This window comes from Mytilus galloprovincialis, chromosome 14 (assembly GCF_965363235.1).
Source record: "Mytilus galloprovincialis chromosome 14, xbMytGall1.hap1.1, whole genome shotgun sequence".
Classification (NCBI taxonomy): Eukaryota; Metazoa; Mollusca; class Bivalvia; order Mytilida; family Mytilidae; genus Mytilus; species Mytilus galloprovincialis.
Window position 1 is genome coordinate 38702581 of NC_134851.1, and position 21055 is coordinate 38723635.

General features: G+C 31.7%; 1 protein-coding gene across 1 annotated transcript; it reads right to left on the reverse strand.

Moving 5' to 3' along the window:
• Positions 1-5380: 5380 nt before the first annotated feature.
• On the reverse strand, positions 5381-11829 carry LOC143058881 (uncharacterized). Its single transcript, XM_076232352.1, has 5 exons — positions 11667-11829; positions 8435-8522; positions 7235-7317; positions 6397-6508; positions 5381-5503 (listed from the first exon to the last, which is right to left on the reverse strand). Exons 1-5 carry the CDS (start codon positions 11719-11721, stop codon positions 5434-5436), a joined length of 408 nt encoding a protein of 135 aa, XP_076088467.1. The 5' UTR covers positions 11722-11829; the 3' UTR covers positions 5381-5433.
• Between the last annotated feature and the right edge of the window lie 9226 nt (positions 11830-21055).

Here is a 21055-nt window from a genome sequence, read left to right on the forward strand (position 1 = left end):
TTATTTTTTGCGTTTATTTGTACTGGATTCCTGTCACGTATTGTTGTCATATTAACGGTATTTTTAACATTGCCATATAAGCGGAAGATTTGGCTAGCCTTAAAACCAGGTTCAGCCAGCCATGTGTTCTTAAAATGTCCTGTGCCAAGTCAGGAATATGGCAGCTGTTATCAATTAATCCGTTTCTATATTTATTTACTTTTTTGGTACAAGTTCAGTGTTTCCGTTGTTCCGTTGTTTTCCTCTTATAGTTGACATGTTTCCTTCGGTTTTGGTTTGTGACCCGGATTCGTTTTCTCCTAATCGATTTATGACTATTGAACAGCGGTTTACTACTGTTGCCTTTATCAAAGAACCATAGAATTTCAAATCACTTTCCGGACGACAAAGTCCCCTATTGATTTGTTACTGGAATTACAACATACATGGAAGACAAGATGTTACCAGAATACAGCTCCCTCACACTGGTGTCCTTGACACGGGGTTTTTGAACACCGGAAATGAATCACTCCTTCTGGACCTACAATGCAATAAATCTGAACCTCTGAAATAATTTGCCATTGGAAACGTAGATTTCTTTTAGTATTACGTTAAATATCATTTATAAAAGATATATGCCATCATTTATATTTATATTATATCCACCAGTTTTCTGTTGAGAAATAGATTTGTACAATTTTAATTTTATATAGTGTAACTATCATAAAAAAATACTGCAACATCAATTTTATCTTTTAAGTTCTATTTTTCAGGAACACGTCTTTCGGTCTTGTTAATATGACCAGTATGGGAGGAAATCAGTATGTAGAAGGACAAGTTTAGAAAAGTATCACTGTATCAATTTTCAAATTTTGTATACAACTTTATTTTGGTGAAAATTCAACATATCTTTAATTGATTAGAGCGTAATACTTTCCGGAACGTTTGGAAGTACCTGAACATGTACTACAGATCTGAGAAAAAGTCATGATATTTTCGTTTTTGATGTATATACATCCCTGTTGAGCGACTGCTGACATACTGTAAGGATGTGAAATCAATTGTATTTGTGTGATTTGGCGACCCCGTACGTTTAATTATGTATTGTATATATAACGTTATACGTTTGCGTAACGGACAAACGTTTACCTGATGACCACATCCATTAAGTTATTGGATTGATAATGATAACAACAAAGAGTTTGAATCATCTTACCCGTTAACATGGTTATAATAATAATTCAAAAATTAGGTGACTATGTTGAACTCATCTATTCCATCGAACTTGAGATAAAGGATACAACGGATACAGTTAAGTCTGCCTCATATCTTGACTTACATCAAGAAATTGCCAATGAGTGTCGGTTAAAAACAAAACCTTACGACAAGAGAGATGATTTCAGTTTCCCAATTGTGAACTTTCCATTTCCATGTAGCAACATTCCAGCAGCGCCGGCATACGGAGTTTATATCTCCCAATTGATACAATATTCTAGGGGTTGTATTTCATATCATGATTTCCTTGGTAGAGAGTTGCTGCTCACAAGAAATCTATTGAACCAAGAGTTCCAACTGTTGAAGTTAAAAGCACCCCTTCGTAAGTTTTATGGACGCCATTATGAGTTAGTTGACCGTTATGGAATATCCGTTTCACAGATGATAGCGGATATGTTCGAAATCTCGTATTTACAATCCCGTCCCCTTTTCCCCGAATGTGACCTACCTAATTGGACTTATTACCGGATTTGTACTTACAAGAGCAAAATGACGGGTGCCACATGGGGAGGATGATCTACTTACCTTCCGAAACACCTGTTTTAATTGGGTTCGTGTTGCTGGTGTTTTTTTTTTAGCCACGGCGTTGTCAGTTTGTTTCCGACTTATGAGTTTGAATGTCCCTTTGGTTTCTTTTGCTTCTGTTTTTATCGTATACCTATATATCATCCATTCAACTGCAAATATTGAAATGTTGACTGAGGAAATCGTCACATATTACAATAAATCCAAATGATTGCACGCGAATGATTTTATTATGATTACTTTAACTAAGATAACATAATCTTTTTGAATGAATTATTGCATAAGTTTATTCATTTATACAAATTTATACAATCTTGTTGTCTACATTACAGATTATACCGTCGAAAATGTCAAGAAAATTACATTGATCTAGGTATTACTAGCTATTGCTGATGATTCATTAAAGATTAACATTAACTATATATACAAAAGAAAATATACAGTTACATAGTATATTGTCCTTGACGGATAACTTATTAATTACGAAACATAATTATTTTGAATGAAAAGATCAGTGATGTATTCTAGTTCAAATTGTCTGAAATCATGCTGTTGAAGAGACGCAAAAAATACTAAAGGTATCTTCAAACTCATCAGTAGAAAAAATTGACAATGTCATGGCAGAAAAAAACAAGAAAAAAAGACCATAATACCAAAAGACAAACAATAATTCACAAAATACAACATAAAAAACTAAAGACTTAGCAACACGAACGCAAACAAAAAAACAACGATGATACCAGGTGCTCTGGAAGGATTGTAACAATTAAAAGATCAATTATCGTAAACTTACCTAACTATTGGTCAGATGAGAGCAGGGGAAAGAAAGATAAAAAATAACACAACGATGAATTAAATCAACGTGATTAGTTATTCAACAGACCAAAGAGAGACGAATGCAAATAGCAAACAATAAGCACTAAATAACAGTCAAATGAAAAACTGAAATGATATCAATCGCGAATATACCAAATTTTCAAGTATGTGCCTTTGTAATCATTGAAGAGACATTTACCTGATTTTAACTTTTGGGTCCTAAATGCTCTTCATCTCGTTCTTCATTTGGCCTTGAAAAGTTTTTGAGTCGAGCGTCACTGGTGAGTCGTTTGTATACGAAACGCGCGTCTGGCGTACAACATTTTAATTCTGGTATCTATGTTGTGTTTATTGAATGTCAATATGGGCTTCTGGTTCAATAAAATTTGTACAACTTATTGATATTCCTACATCTGTATCGAGAGCGTTGCATGTGGATTGGAATGTATCACCAGCCTAGTAGCTCAAGACTTTGGTATGTGAATAAAAGTAATGTAACTGTTGATTATTTTAAAATTTCAGAAATTATTTGAAACAAAGGGGCATAACTCAGTTATTAGTAGCTGAGGTCCCTTTCCCAGTTTTTGCTTATATCGTTGTCTCTTTAAATTTGTGTGCTCTTCACCCTGTTTAGTATTTCCAATTTATTTGTTTACATCCGCCACAATTAATCTCTTGAGTGTAATTGTCCAATTTGCATTCATACTATATAATTTTATTTTGACATGACTTACCTTCAACAACATAAAGCAGAGAGAAAATCCACAATATAAGACGCTACATACTTCAATACTTTATAACATTATGATAAAACGTACATTCACAAGAATATTTATATACAGAATTAAACGATCCATATTAAATGTTAATAACATTCTGTGACATAATGTAATTAAATAGGAAAACTTTAGTTAAATCGGCGTAGTTTTATCCAAAGGGCATACTGTGTCTATGAAACTTTTCCTGGTACATATAGAATCAAGCATATACATGACGTTGCTAAGATCACGTAGTCTTCGAAATAAACACATTCAACAGTTGTTCAACGTCTGAAGGGTGTACTCTGCATTTATTGAGAGATCACATGGAGAGTAATACAGCAAAACTCACCAACGATTAATAGTTTTTGATAAATAACTCCTGATGTGCGTATCGTCTCAATGATACAGATGTTTTCATGTAAGTTAAGGAGCGCTGAGTTGGCTGGCTGTATTTGCCTCGGGAAGTTTACAATTTAAATTTTTGCTGAGGAACAGGTGTTGTATAATAATGGCACTTTGATAATGGTCTGAAGGGGTTTACAGAATAGAGAAAAACGGCAAAAAAGTGGCAAATAAAGGGCTTCATATCCTTCTGTACTCTTTTTTTTATGCGTGCATTTATAAACTTGAGAATAATATCTTTTAACTGTACAATTACCCTATGATGATTGTATTTCGTTTTATCGCATTGATATGACTGAAATTTGCCATAATGCTTAATATACACGATAGGACAGTACATATGTAAAACCAGTGACATGTTAAAGCATCTTGAAATATTTGATAGTATTATAATGTTATTATGTTAATGGCCAACCAAATGCATTTTTAAAAATGCGATTTTAAATTTACATGTTTTATATGGTTAACCACATTGTTTGTCGTTTCATCTTAATAATTAGGAATAATGAAAAGCTTCACGTATACTATATTCTCCATAAAAATCCCTTGGAATGACCAAGATACAGTTAAAATCAGTTGAACCCCTGTTTTAAACTTTTATAATAATCTGTCATTCGTGGCAGAATCAGTTCTAGGAAAAGAGTAAGAAATCTTATAGAAAATAGAACAGTTGTAACTGCCTTTAACGTGATTTGAACAGAAACAGTTAGCTGGATTGTATCTGTTTTTATTTTAGATAAAAGAGAGTTAATTATAAAAATAATAAAATTACTAGATCTATGTTTAAGTTCTGTTATGTCTCCATGTTTATAATTAATTTTTAATCAAATTTTTTTTTATATAATAATTCATAATTGGTGAATAATATATTTTTGATATTTCCGTACTTGTAATGAAAAATATGCTATATTTAGAAAGACAATTATACTGGCCGAGGTCTTACAGGTATACTATTTGGCGTACACAGTGACCATATTTTTTTCTGGGGGAGTTTTTTTTTAAAATCCGCGATTACCTGACATTACAATTTTATGTAATGATGTGGTGAAGTGTCATCATGTATATTTTTTTTCATCTTTGTTTGACGGGAATTGTGCCTGTCTGTTATACCGTCAAATATTTTTGTTCATTCCTCTGATCCTTTTTAAAGGGTTTTTCGTATTGTCTTGTCTTTTCTTTTGGCAATGGTAATAACTGTCTTTCATATACCCCCCCTCTTTTTTCCAAACCCCACACACAAACACACACACACTTCTTTCATTTTAAAAGATACAAAAGCAAGAGTAAATATTCTTTTGAAAAAGTAAACGTTATATTATGTGTTTGAAAGTCTCTGTTTCACTTGTTTTTAATGAATAAAACAGATTTTCGTCATCCTCCAAATAAGAAAACGTAACAACAACAAATCCCAACATACCCCTATCCACATAAAATCTAAGACAAGAAAGAAATGTGAAGCTTAAGCTAAAAAGGTATGCATCGTTATCTCCAAAATGTTATCTGCTATTTGTTGTTGTTTTTAAAGCATTAAAGCCCATTTACATTAGCATAATATATAGCAATTGAGCACACATCTATCAGCGTCGTCAGCCCAAGACTTTTTTGAATGAGAAATAAGGCTATTCATGTTGTCTAATCTTAATGAGTTTTATTGAAAGACAATTCATTCTCTTCTTTATTTTTGGCATGTGACTTTGTCACCATTCACATACCACAAGGCATGGCATCCACCACAATATACCGGACTGAAAAAGATAATAACGTACTTTTATCTAAGTGTCACATGTAGAGCAGGATCTGCTTACCATTTCTGGAGCACATGATATAGCACCTCCGGTTTTTGGGGAGGATCCTGCTGCTCAGTCATTAGTTTTCTTTGACGTGGTAGTGTGCTGTTGTTTGTCTTTCGTGTTTGTCTTTCGTGTTTTTTTTTGTGTTTTTTTCTTGTGTTTTTTGTTTTGTTATGGCGTTGTCAGATTATTTCCAATTTATGAGTTTGAATGTCCCTTTGTATCTTTTGCCTCTCTTTTGATCATATTTTATCCCAAATCATTATTGAAGCATATCTTTCCAACTGTTGCTCAAAGTCAAATTAATATATAAAATGAATTGGAAGGCTATAACAGCACAGTATTTCACAGAATTAAGTTTCTTGTCTTACCGTCAAAAACTGAAGCATTCAAAGAAATGAAAAAAAACCTAGTATGATAAGTTAAATGTTGCAAATTACAAACTTTGACAATGTTAAAAGAGGATTTATTCTCTATCCGTCTCATAAAAAAATGTGCCATATTCACTAACATACTTACAAAGTGTAAGTGTACAATGTAGGAATTTTTTTGTTTGCTATGTATCAACCCACAAAAATATGATGCGTACTATATCTTATTCATACATACTGATGTAGCCGTAATATAATCTATTTAACGAACGACAATCCGTCAGTTGTGATTATATTGTATAATTGTCGCTTGTGTAAAATTCTTAATTGAATGATAGTTTGCATTTTTGAAATCATAAATCTATGCTATTTTTAGAGACAATTTAGTGTGTTGTTGTGGTATTTGTACATGTTGTACATGAGTTTTGTTTTACCGGGAAAGTAAAATCATAATGTGTGAACAGGGTTTTGACTTACCAACATTTAGCATTCGGATGGCCTGTACAGCTTTGTCCTTCACATGGATTTCTTATACATGGCGCTGGAAATACTCCTGGTAAACAATCGCTGCTACCTGGACATCGGAATTCTACACAAAATACATTACCGACGTGTTTTCTTATTTATTATTAAAACCCATTTATATCATAATAAGAATAGTAAATCCCAAAGTTATGATATAATTGATTATTTATTTCTCTAGATTTAACTTAGGCTTCCATGAATTAAATATTTTTCTATTGTTTGATTATCTGAACTTTAACATAGACGCTTTTTCAATTATATAGAACACAAAATTCCTCATGTAGTGTCTGTCCCTGGAATTCAATGGTTGTCGTTAGAACATGTCTGTCATATTTTTGTTTTTTCGTTGATTGATTTGTTACTTATCAGGGTGTTGGTTTGCTAGTTTGAATTGTTTCACATTTTTTAAATAATGGGTCCCTTTAGAGTTAATTTTACTCACTCACTGTATATGGGCGTATGATGACCTATAATTGCTTACATCAACTTCAATGGACTCTACTTGATAGTTGTGTCATTGGCAATCATAACACATCAGAGTTTGACTGTGTGTGTTTGTTCATGAGTTTCTGAGATTTGTTCGAAAAAAAACCCTGCTCCAAGTCAGGAATATGAAAGATGTGTTGTCTTTCCTTCCGTGAGTTGATATAGTCGAGCATTCGGTTTTGTCAGGTTTACATTCGGTTTTGTCAGGTTTACATTCGGTTTTGTCAGATTTAATAGGATTCCCCTTTTGGGATTTAACTTAGGAGATCGGTATTTGTATTCATACTTTTTTTTCATATCTTACCACAACGTTCTGTTACGTCCATTAAGGAACCACTTCTGTTTTCATACCATAGACGACTACATGCACCTCCACAATAATTGTTCCTTTGATAAGAAAACTAACCATGTAAAAAGTTAAATCATTTGAAACAGAGGTTAAGTAAAATGTAAGTAAAATTACCTTAAATGGTCATGCATTTTTTAAATTTATAACACTTTTAACTGTTGATAACAAATATTTTTTCCGAATTAATTTGAATTTTCTATCCTTATGCAAAGAAGTTCTTATCTGTCATACCTTTAAAGAATTGTTTTTAAACGCACGTCCGAGGTACACACTTAAAAGTCTGTTACCTTTTGAGTTTCTACACTATGTTTTCATATATACGAATAAAGAAAGGTGTTAGAATTAAGACAATGAGACAACAACACAACAATGACTTATACATGTTATAGTGAAATAACATGCAACATACAATCTTCAATAACCGACAGGTGTTATCGTTCCGATACCAAAGAGCATGTTAATTTATAAAATTTAGCCTATGAAAACTGTCATTATCACCAAAGTACATAACTAAACTAGTAAGGATTAGGGTCACATGATTTTTCTTCATCTCTGTTCTGCCCTTTTAATATCGATTTACAGGCTAACAAAATAAAATAAAAATCATTTAATCGAAATCAGTGCAAGAAAAGAACTTAGGTCTAAAATTACGGTATTGTATTAGAAAACAAAACCACAAATACAAACTAGAAAAATATAGATATAACACTACCCCCCCCCTTTAAGGGTTGCCTATAGTTATTAAAGGCAAATCGGAAGTGTAAGAAATCTTGCCGCCCTATTCTGTATTAATGCTTTAAACTTCCATATTTCAGCCAATAACGTCATGAACGTTACTGAACTACACAAACTTGACCAATGCCCGGAACAATATGTACAAAATCGCAAAGCAAAAATTAAAACATTTTGCTATTGCTATTGATATCCGAACGTATGACCGTCATTAGCTCTTTGCACAAATACCACAAACTTGTCCTTAATATTATTGTATATGTGTACGAGAGTTACACACTTCCATATACATTTATAACATACAATACATTTTTTTTATTTGATTTATGTTTTTAAGTTCCATAGAATAACAACATTACTTTCCGGAAGCCCAAGTCCACTTTTGATTTGGTAATGGATATATAATGTATCAGTGGGAGTTACCTGCATACAGCTCCTTCACACTGGTGTCCTTGACACGGGGTTTTTGTACACCGATAAGGAATTACTCCTTCCGGACATACTTTGCAACCTGAAATAATTTGACAATGGTAACCTAGAATTCTTTAAGCTTTATGATGAATATCATTTCTTAAAGAGATATTTCTATAATTTTTATTCATTAAAGGTGTCCCCTAGTTTCGTGTTGTGAAACAGATTTGTGAAATTTGTTCCTATCGAAACTTTTTTTTTCGAAAAGATGTCACTGTAATGTGAAGGAATGTTGAAAATCACATATATGACCTTCAGGGTTTTCAAATGAAATGCAAGTATTCCAAAATAGACACATTCAAAAAATGAAAGGCATATCATATGATACTATAATAATATTTGAAATTCAGTTTTCAAATTAAAGAACATTTATAAATTGTCAACGGCAAAATGCAAAAATAGACAGAAAGTATTATATACCGTTCTTTTAATCAGATTAAGTATCAGTAAATAGGTCATATTGCATATTATTTATTTCCATTTTTCTAATAACTTCGTTCTGACCTTAACTTGTCTTGAATAGATCTGAGAAACAGTCATGATATGCGCTCCTTTTCATATTTCATACAAATGAATTCTTTGATGATCACCATTTTCATTTGATACCAAAATTTCCATTATATTATACATAGTTTGAAAGTTTTACCTATGCATGGAACTATTCTAATTTAGATATCTATTACTTTCTGGTATGTCTTTTTTCTGACCTGGTCTCAATTATTGACGGAACTCTTTTCAAAATGGATGTTCCGTTGCATAGAAAGACCATACAATCTGCAATTACGCATTTAAAGTTTACTTAAAATTATCAAATCTCCTGAACCAAAGCTCTAAACCAGATGTTGTTGATGCATAGATTTTTAGTTCACTGATATTAAAGGATAATATGGTCATCAAACCTCGTTTTTGATGTATCAACCAATTCATGATCTTGATCATAAAAGTGATAACAAATATTATGTTGTATTTTGATAACAAGAACACCGATTTGACCTATGTATAACGAGTCCGTGACCTTATTATTATGTTACATCATGAAAACAAATATGTATGGGGCTACAACAAACCGATTCTGAATAAAAAAATAATAGGTGTATTAATGGATTTTTTTAAAGATTACTTTGACACAATTTGAATACTAGTAGATATTATGTTCATTCTATACACTTGTTGAACTTCTCAAAGGATTTCAATTCAATAATAGTTTAGCAAGCATAACTGTTAAAAGGAATTTTTCAATTACGAGTTCAACGTCTCAAGGTTGTATGCAAAATTTCATCCTTATTTGTGCCTATTTAATATTTCTGATTGCACATGAATGTTTTGATCATGCACGATTTTATTTAGAGAACAAAAACTGTCAGAATAAATTATTACACTAGCTGCTTCAATAAGTCAAATTTTAAACTTGGTTGTATGCATTACACATTCTTGCGTCGACATGTGCATGCACATGACATCGATTTAGCTATTTATCAAGAATAATTTTTGAAATAAAATTAACTTAAAATCTATAAGAACATATCAGAAGTATTAAATGCAATACTTTTTCGTAAGGAATAACCATTTGTGACTGAAATCACCTTGTAACGATATTTTACAAAGATCAGATCAGCTATTGTAAAACACAGATTTACTTACAAGAATCTGAGAGCACTCCGTTCTACTTTCTGCTTCAACGACTTTTCATGATCTTTTGTCGGATGAATACAGACATTAATAATTTTTTTGGCTGACATTTTATAGGCTTATGTTATAGTTACCAGAATAGAAAATAAAACGATGTGTTTTAAAAAGTAACAATATAGTATTATCGGTCCAATCAAAAGCGAGAATGCAATCAAGTTCAACCAAGAAGAAAATAACAATAACAAATGTACAAAACTTTAAGATATCTAGTTTTTATTTTATTTTATGAGACAACTATCCAACAAAATTCAAATGAAGAGGTTTTGAACAATTAATGGCAATCATACGGTCTTCATCAATAAGAAAAAACGGTACTATATAGTCGGCTAAATACCCCGACATGAAAAATATGAAACAATTTAACTGAGAAAACTAACGGACTAATTTATAACAAAACAATTTACGAAAAACAAATATGGCAGAGATGAACCAATGTCAACCACTGTAGTACAGGCTCATGACTTGGGTCAGACACATAAAGAATGTGACGGGATTAAACATGGTTGAATGCGCCTACCTTCCCCGTAACTTAGATCAGTGGTGTAACAGTACAACATGAAAACAAACTAAAAGAATCAGTTGAAAAAGGCTCAACCCAAAATATCGATAAAAAGCAGAAAAATATCTAACAAAACAACAGAAAGAAGTGGCAGGGAATTAATACATTCCTCACAACAAAAAAGACGCATATTACAAATCTGAAAGTACTCAGAGTTACTGACAGCTAGTTCAAAGGCAATAGACATGATAGAACTTATAAAAATATCATGTATTTGAGGCTTAAATATCCATTATTACGTACATATCCAACATCCAATAAATTAAGTATAAAGACGTCATAAACAGTCAGAGAAAAACATGACCTTGTGCAATGGCAATATATAGGTATAGACAAATTATAGTAGTGTAAATGACCTATGGTAAAACAAAATCAATATTGATTCCAATACGATAAATATTCAAAGATCTAATCATAGTTTTGAATTAGTAACCTTTTAGATTTTTTTTTATCTAAAGGATTGATAAGTTAACCTGGATCGTATCTAAATTTCCGAGCTCGGTAAACAACATCGCCATTGAAACTAGATGGGCTATTCCGTTTGAAATTATTTTGTCAGGTTTTGACTATTTACTTTTGTCTCTTTTCCGGTTTTAGCTATCATTGTTGTGCCTATCTGGTGGTGTCTCTTGTTATTGTCAGTTTTGGCTGTTTTTGTTGTCCCTTGTCAGGATTTGACTATTATTTTTGTCCCTTTGTTCAGTTTTTGCCATTACTCTTGTCGCTTGTCCGGCTTCGGCTGGTTTTTTTTGTCCCTTATCTGATTTTTGTTAATGTTTTTGTCCCTTTGGTTATGTTAGCTCTTCAACGATTATAATTATGTTTTGTATTGTCAAATTATTTGTTTACATCCTCCACATTTGGTCTCTTGAGGATAGTTTTCTCTTTGGCAAACATTCTACATATTCATGATATTATAATCTAGAAATGACTTACCTTCTGCAACATGAAGTAGAGAGATAATCAACAAGGTAATTGTAAGACGCCACATATTCAATATTTTGTAATATTATGATAAAGCGTACATGTATATGGTGGTTTATATACTACATATATATGTGATATATGTGTACGTGATCAAATGACGCATATTTAATGTAAATAACATTTTTTAACATACTAGTATTTTATTTCAACAGGAAAACAATTTTTCACACAGTTTTAGTTAAATCGGCGTAGTTTTTCTCCAAGGACATACTGTTTCTATGAAACTTTTCCTGTTACACATAGGATCATACCTATTAATGACCTTGATTAGATCACGTAGTTTTCAAACAAACATATTAAATGCTAAAAATAGGTGTCCAACGGCTGAATGGTGTATTCTGCATAACATATACAGTTGATGTGAGAGAAAATGAAGTATACAAACATGGGAATCAAAATTGTATAACAAAAATACTGAACTCTAAGGCAAATTTAAAATAGAGGAATTCTGAAAACTAACAAAATCAAACGCTATCAATCAAGGGAACAAGTGAAATACAACTGCCATATTCCTGAAAAGGAACAAACATTTGAGCTAGCTAGCACAACCTCCTACTAGTATGACAATTGTAAATACTTTCGTCATAATGAACAATTTTGGTTGGCCACTCAAACAAACATAATTGCGTATTAATAATTGGGATCCAGCGTCCAAATCTGTGAAAACATACACCTAAGACATACAACAAATCTTAATGAAAACGCTAAACAAATGTACACATAAATCTGACAAAGACGCGAATGAAATAAAGTTTTTGTAGCTGATAGTTGATACATAACGACATATATTCTTTCCCGATAAAGTAACTAACTTTCTGAGATGAAGTATAAAATTTCAAACATAACACTTAAAGTCATGTATATAAAATCTCAAATAAATAGCGATTAAAGTCAGGAATAGGAAATCTTAAATGTATAAAGCTAAAAGTCAGATATATGAAATCCTAAATATATAACGATTAAAATCATGTATATGAAATCTCAAATATATAGACAATAAATGTTAATTGTCTTTACATATCAGTTGTATTTGTAAGAGGCTAAAAACAGGTGTAATGAGAGCTTCAGCGAGCTATTACTCCTGTTTCAAGCCGAGTACAAATACCGCTGATCTTTAAAAACACTTAACAGTTATTGTCTTTATCCTGCAATTAATTGAATTTGTACATCAGTTTTGCTTTGAAAGACAAAAACACTCACATTTATTGCATTCATTTTCTATTTAAAAAAATAAGGTTGTTTTAGTTTTTTTCACATTTAAGGCTCGCATAGTAATATTTTAAAATATTTTAAAAATTCACACAATCAGCTAATGACCAGAACGCCTACAGCGGATTAAAGAATGGTGTTCACCCGATGTGTCGCTCACTGCAGACATATTTCTACTTTCCCCTGACATTGACACCGGATTTCCCATGTTCTCTCGTGTTCTTTTAATGCTAAATGCAACATTGATAGGTCCACAATTAATAAATGATTTTAAACTATTAAACCAATTGACATCAATTATAAGAATGATAACAAATCAGTTGTGCATCTTGCTTTAATTTAAGATAGTACTAGTTAAAAACAGATTAAAAAGTTTTGAGGAATACAAAGGCAACGACTATTTAACTTTCAAGGGTTTTAGTGTTTATTCCGTTTTCTATTTGTTTCGTGTGATCTCAAGTGTCGCAATATTTTCTGCTAAACTTTATCGTTTCAAAAAATGGAAATAAAACTTCATCTCAAAATATTGTTTTCCTTCTGTCAGATTTTGTTTTCATGATTTTTTTCTTCATACGAGTTTCTTTGTCTAGCAAATATTGGTGATCCACGGTGACAAGTTGGTGATGGCATACTCAACAATTAATAAAATAATTGAATTATGTCATTAAATTCATCATACTGCAAGAATGTCTTTAAATGTAAATGGTTTTAACTTTCAAAAAAGTATGGTTAAAAATTCCCATGATAATGTGTGTAGTGGTAGTTAACGTAAGCAACGTATCTAACGAGAGTGTATTTTAAACTATTTCCTTTTATCTTCAAACATTAAATGTGTGTTTTATTTTCGATATGCTTATCTTTTTAGAAACATTTGATTCATAAAAGAATTATGTTTTACCGGATAAAAAATGGACCCAAGTGTCATTGTGGGAATGTAATACATGCTCTCTTTATGTTCGTTTGTTCCTTTCGTCAAAATGTAACAAGTCTCTTTTATGCCTATTTAAAAGACACTATAGATATGTAAAACCAGAGACATGTATAAAAAAAAAAAAAAGTAAAAACACAAAAATACTGAACTTCGCGGAAAATTCAAAAAGGAAAGTCCAAAATCAAAAGGCAAAATCAAAAGTCCAAACACATCAAACGAATGGATAACAACTGTCATATTCCTGACTTGGTACAGGCATTTTCTAATGTAGAAAATGGTGGATTGAACCTGGTTTTATAGCTAGCTAAACCTCTCACTTGTATGACAGTCGCATCAACTTCCATTACATTGTCAACGATGCGTGAACAAAACAAACATACTCAAAGAGTAAAAATGTCAAAATTAGGGGTACAGCAGTCAACATTGTGTATAAGCATGAATGATTTCTGTTTTATTTACACATCTTGAAATTTTAAATTGTATTATATATAATGGTAATATGGACAAATGAAATCCAATGATCTGTACACATTTTATAAGTTATGAACAGACCATGTAGGTTCTTTTGTTTATTTTACATAATTAGTCCAGACACTCTAGATGAATTATCATAAACAGCTGCTTTGATTTATAACTAAATGAAAAGCAGCGCTCATTCTTTGAGTGGTGCTATAGACTTAAAACTTCACCGCTACAGCTTCTAGGATTCATATTGTGTTTTTATCTCACAATTTTCCACGAAATTTTTTATCTGAAGTATGATAATACTTAAGATACACTACCTTGTATACCGATGGTAACGTTATTGGTGTAACACCACTAATTCGGGCCCGGTCAGAAAGCACATACCAGAAAGTAGTACATATTTAACACAAAATAGTTCCTACGCATGAGTTTAACTTTGGAAATATGTAGAATATTTAGGTACTTTTGGTATTAAATGAAAGCTGAAGGACTGGTGATCATTGTAGAACACTTTTGGACTTTTAATTTTGAATATTAAAAAAACTGCACCAAATTTTAAAAAAGAGGGTACATTTTGTCTGTTTGTCAAATCTGAAGTACCTGTTTTGGTACATCCAAAGTTCCGGGAACCAGTTCTTTCTTATATGCCATTAAAGGTATGTTGATTTTTTCAGTATAAGACACCACAAAGTGTTGCTTTGAAATGCATTGATTGCCACTTTATTTGAACTTAAAACAAAAGAGGTGTGCCTGCTTGAAACGGAGGAATTTAACATAGAAAGCAATGGGACCATGAATTAGTGGTGTACTTCCTATTCAAGACTTACACCATGATAAACAATCAATTGTCGTGTTCTTTTTTTCTGAATACTGTACACCAGCTTATTTTTGGATTCTTTATGTATTTGTCTTATTGTCTTTTTTTATATTTATGTTTATTTTTTAACCCCTCCCCTCGTCTCGTCTTCCATTCTGCAGATACAAAAACGAATGAAGTTTATGAAAAAATCAACGTTATTTTGTGACTTAAAACTGTGTTTCGTCGTGTGAAGCATCATACTTCCAAAAACAAACCCATACACTAAAAGAAAATTAAAGAAAGGAATGTGAAGTTTAAGCAGAATATGTATGCACAGTTCAGTCTTGATTTTTTTTCTGTTCATCGTAAAAAAATTGTTTAAATCACATTCTTCTGACAATGGAAAGGGGTATATTGTTTCTATCATACCATATACATGGTGTGAAAATGAGGTTATAAAAAATCAGAAATAAGAAGGGGAAAATGATGTTCGTACTTTTGGCAAAGACAGTAAGGTATGCGATTGATAACAATAACCTTTAAGAACAGAATTCTCCAAATTGTTGTCAGCTATATTTTGTCTGTTTTATATACATCAGCCCCCATTTAGTTTAGCATTATTTGTTGCAATTAAGCACACATACATCAGCGTTGTGAGCACAATTATTTTTTTAGATAAGAAACAAGGTATATAAGTTTTTCAAATCTTTTTGAATTTTATTGTAAGACAAAACAGTTTCTTCTTTGTTTTTTGCAAGTTACTATCGAACCATCCACATACCATACATCATGACATCCTCCACAATACAAAGGACTGAAATTGACAATTACGTAATGTTATCTTAATTTCACATGTGGGGAAAGATCTGCTAACATTTCTGGAGCATATGATTATGATGATATCACACCCGGTTTTTGATGGGGTTCCTGTTACTCAGTCGTTAGTTTTCTATGTTTTGTTGTGTGCTGGTTTTTTTCTTTTCTTTTGTTTTTGTCATGGCGTTGTTGGGTTATTTTTGACTTGTGAGTTTTATTTCTCTATGGTATCTTTCGTCTCTTTTTTGTTTGTATTTAATTCCAAGTCCTTATTAGAGCATGGCTTGCCACTATTTTTCAAAGTAGTGTACAGTGTTAGATTCATGTGTCTGGCACATATAAGCCCACGAAAATCTGATGGGTACTATATTTTGGTTAATACATTAAAATATAACAGTAATGTAATTTATTTATCATGTTTATAGAACGACATATGAAAGTGTAGATGATTTATCTTGTCAATTCGCCAGTCCTGATTACAATGTACAATTGCCGCTTGTGTAGTATTCTAATTTGGATTAGGGTTTACATGTTTGAAACAATAAATATATTCTTTTATTAAAAAAACGTGAGACAAATATGTGTGTTTTGGGGTATATTGTACATTTGTTTTGAACGCAAAAGATATATTACTCCGTAAGAACAAGATTTTCACTTACCAACATTCAGCATTGGGGTGGTTTGTACAGCTTTGCGCATCACATGGATTTACAGAGGTACTCCTGGTAAACATTTACTGTTAATTGGACATTGGAATCCTACAGGAAAAATATTAGCGACTGGTTCTTAACTATTCATATAATAATGAGTAGATTTGATCCCCAAGTTATCATATATTTGATTGTATAAACATTTATAGGTTCATTGCAGGCTCCCATGAATTGATAATATTTTTTCTATTGCTTGATTATCAGAACTTTTAACACAAAAACCAATGCATTTCATTCAATATATCTTTTGCTTTTCTATCAAGTAAAAATAATTATTCTCTTACTTTACCCTGTCCTATATATTTATTGAATTGATATTCGTATTACTTGACGTTTCTTATTCAATACTTTTCCCTCACACGTTTTGGTAACATCAATACCACCTTCAGTGTACCATAGTCTATTACAACCGCCTTAATAATTTGGCCTTGAAAATAGACATATACATGTATATGTAAACATATACTGACATTTTTAAATGTCCACCATATATCGGAACCTTGATATATCAAGTTGTTACATATCATGTCTAGTACATCCCAATAATGTCGTTAGCAAACAAACAAATAAAATAAAATAAGTAGAAAATTCATATTATATATTGGTTAAAGCATGATCATCATATCATGAAAAGTTTACATTATTTAACGGATAGTTGAACACTATATAATGTTAAGCACACATCAGGTAAATCATATGTCGTTGTTTTTCTATCATTGCGTGTTTAGTTGTGCCTTTTACATGATGTCCGTCTATTTCATTAAATATTCTAAGACATAACTTTGATACATGCAATAATTAAACTTGTAGTTACTAATAAGGGGTAACTCAAAGCCATTAACAACTTTACAAATAAATCATGTTTTCTCAAAATTACCCATATTATTATGGAAAGTATACAGTGGGGAGCATTATTCCTCAATTATTAAAACAAATTTATCATGCTCATAGACCAGTGAATTGTTGCTTAAAATTGTCTAATAATATTTTCCTTTCACATACAGTTACATTTCTGCAAAATCGGTCGTTAGTTGAAGTAATAAGGACATCAAAGCACTACAGTAACTGTAAATTTATAAATTATTCCGTGCATTTTGTTTTCGATTTTGTCGTTATAGACTAAAATGCGATTTTAATTTTTGCGAAATTGAAAAAAAATCCTGTTTAATTCGTATAAGACAATTCAAAATGCTAATTTAAAGTATTGCATTTACAACCATGTCGCAATTTTTCACAATAATGAAAACATCGCATTTATTTTGGAATTTACTGTATTTTGTTAGGGAAAGGCCATTTTACACTTTAATGCTCTAAATTGAAGTGCACACAGCAAAACTATAATATTTATTGATTTTAAGTTTTTGTCCAATTTTATTAATTTCATTTAAATTATATCTGTTTTTCATGTTGAATTTACAGTTTGAAAAAAGGAGACAATTGATACGAGTTCACACACATCGTCTTATCATGAAGGTGCATGTTTATTTACATTATGTCATAGATCAAATGTCTTCGTTCAATGTATTTTAACTTGTTTGATTTTATATGTCTTTTGATTGAGTTATGTCTTTTCAATTGATATTTTATAGTGTCTCTTTCTATGTTGTGTTGTTACACTATTGTTCCAGGTCAGGGTGAAGGTTGGTACCTATTAAAACGATTCAACCCGCTGCATTCGTTTGCACCTGTCCTAGTCAGGAACCTGATGTTCAGTGATTGTCGTTTGTTGATGTAATTCATAAATGTTTCTCGTTTTTTATATAGATGAGACGGTCGGTTTTCCCGTTTAAATGGTTTTACACTTAGTCTAGTCTTTTTTTGGGACCTTTATAGCTTGCTGTTCGTTGTGAACAAATGCTCCCATTTAAATTGTACTTTGACCTATGATGGTTTTCTTTTACAAATTATGACTTGGAATGAGAGTAACTTGTCTCATTGGAAGATATACCACATTTTTAGCATCCTTGCACTTCTGTCCTCGGCATGGATTTACAAAGCACTTAAACTTCTTGATTCCTTTAAGGCATCTCCTGCACCCTAGAAATAAGTCAAATAAAGTATCTTATATAAAAGAAGACTAATTTAGTCGCAAATTATGAACATGATGAATACACAAGCTCAAAATATTAAATCAACTATATTTTGCGAGTATCTTGTTTTGCGTATTCGTAATCATTTTCTCTTTTAAAAAATCTTAAATCAGCCTAAACTTACAAATTCAAATTCAAGAATTAACTCCGAAATAATTTTAACATGCTTGATCATTTTATCCCTTTTAACATTTTAGTGTATATTGATTAAAGAGCTGCCTGTACCAAGTCAGGAATTTGAGAGGTGTTGTCCATTCGTTTGAAGTGTTTGAGATTTTGATTTTGCCCATTGAAAACGGACTTTCCGTTTTGAATTTTTCTGGATATTCGGTATTTTTGTTATTCAAATTTACGACAATGTCATCACTATTTAAATGACTTGCAATCGAAAGAAAATATAACACTAAAAAAAGTATCACATCCCCGGAACTTCGCTTGCAATGATCAATTACCGGGTGTCACTAGGATAACAAGCACTATTGATTCAAGAGTACGAGAGTGCAACCTCGGCTGCTGTAAGATTCTAATAATTAGGAATAGAGTCAGAGGTAAAATTACAAAAATATCGAACTGCAATATGTGCAAATCAAAAGTTCAAACACATCAAACGAATGAAAAAAATGTCATATTCCCGACTTGGTACAGGGACTTTTATTTATCTATGTATATACAATGATTTCTATTTTACCCTGCAAAATGACGACACGAAGACGTTTGATGAACTATTCTAGTGCAGGAATACACATAATCCCCTTTATCTTATAAATGACCTGATCATGCAGATAATGTTGCCCAGTAATGACGAACTATTCTCGTGAAGGTCATAACTCGAAAGTGGTGTATTAAAAGGCAACGAAAAGATAAATACATCCAGCATACAATACATAAAAAGACTTAAGATAACACCACCGTCCCAGGTAAGGGGAGGGTTGGGACCCCGCTGACATGTTTAACTCCGCCACAGTATGTATGTGCCTGTCGCAAGTCAGGAGCCTGTAATTCAGTGGTTGTCGTTTGTTGATGTGTTAAATATTTGTTTTTCGTTCATCTTTTGTACATAAATTAGGCCGTTAGTTTTCTCGATTGAATTGTTTAACATTTGTCATTTCGGGACCTTTTATAGCTGACTATGCGGTATGGGCTTTGTTGATTGTTGGGGGCAGTATGGTGACCTATAGTTGTTAATGTCTGTGTCATTTGGTCTCATTGGGAGTGTTGTCTCATTGGCAATCATACCACGTCGTCTTTTTGTATAATAATTCGAATGTGGTGTATTTAAAGGTAACGAAAAGATAAATACATCCAGAATACAATACTAGTACATAAAAAGACTTAAGGTTAGGCAAAACAATCGCAACCATTAATGTGGGGCTAAACTGTGATATTTGGATAGCATGTCAACGTATTTTTGTGGTTATATTGTTTATTAAGCCCGTCAATTAAAATAACATCTATGTAAACTTATAATTTCTTCCGTATAATTTTATCTGATATATCGCATACAAATGACATACTCATAACATGCATAAGTCGGAAAGAAACTGACAATGCAAGAAAAAAAAGAGCAACAGACAAGCAATAGTACACAAGGGACAATAAAGAAAACTAAAGAATGAGCAACACGAACCCAATCAAAATATTTGCTGATTTCGGGTGCATGGAAGGGTAAGCAGATCTTGCTCCAAATAACTTATTATATGTATGCTTTGTTGTCAAATTGAAGTACACAAATGTATGCGCAGCATCTACTTTTATACATAGAAATTTTTTTCTGAATACGATACTTATTTAATTACATAACTTATAAATAGCCGTCTTATCACCTACTGCCAGCTGGATTTGCCATATTTAAATCGTACTGAACAAATGAATATGTCATTTCGAGATTGCAGTCATCAAACTATGTTTTCAAGGAAATTATTAGACATAAAGTTTTGATAAGAAATGTAATAGACATGCCTTCTAGATCATTAAGAACCAAACACAGCACAATTGAAAACAATGTTATATGTTTTATCATGTTAACACACTTCTTATTGTACTTAATATTCTGTTCGTACAAAATTTCAGGCAACATATGCTGTGTTTTTAAGTAATGTTAATCGCATATGTATTGCTTAAAACTATAATTTATTTATATTTTCTCACAAAAAAAAAAAAAAAAAAAAAAAAAAATACTCAATATGAATTAGAAATAAAATGCAGAATAATAGGATTAGAAATTCTTCAGCTGATTTTACTTGTGTTATGCCCATTGAAAGGACCCAGAAGATATGTAATACTAACGACATGTCCAAGCGTGAATGGCTTATTATATT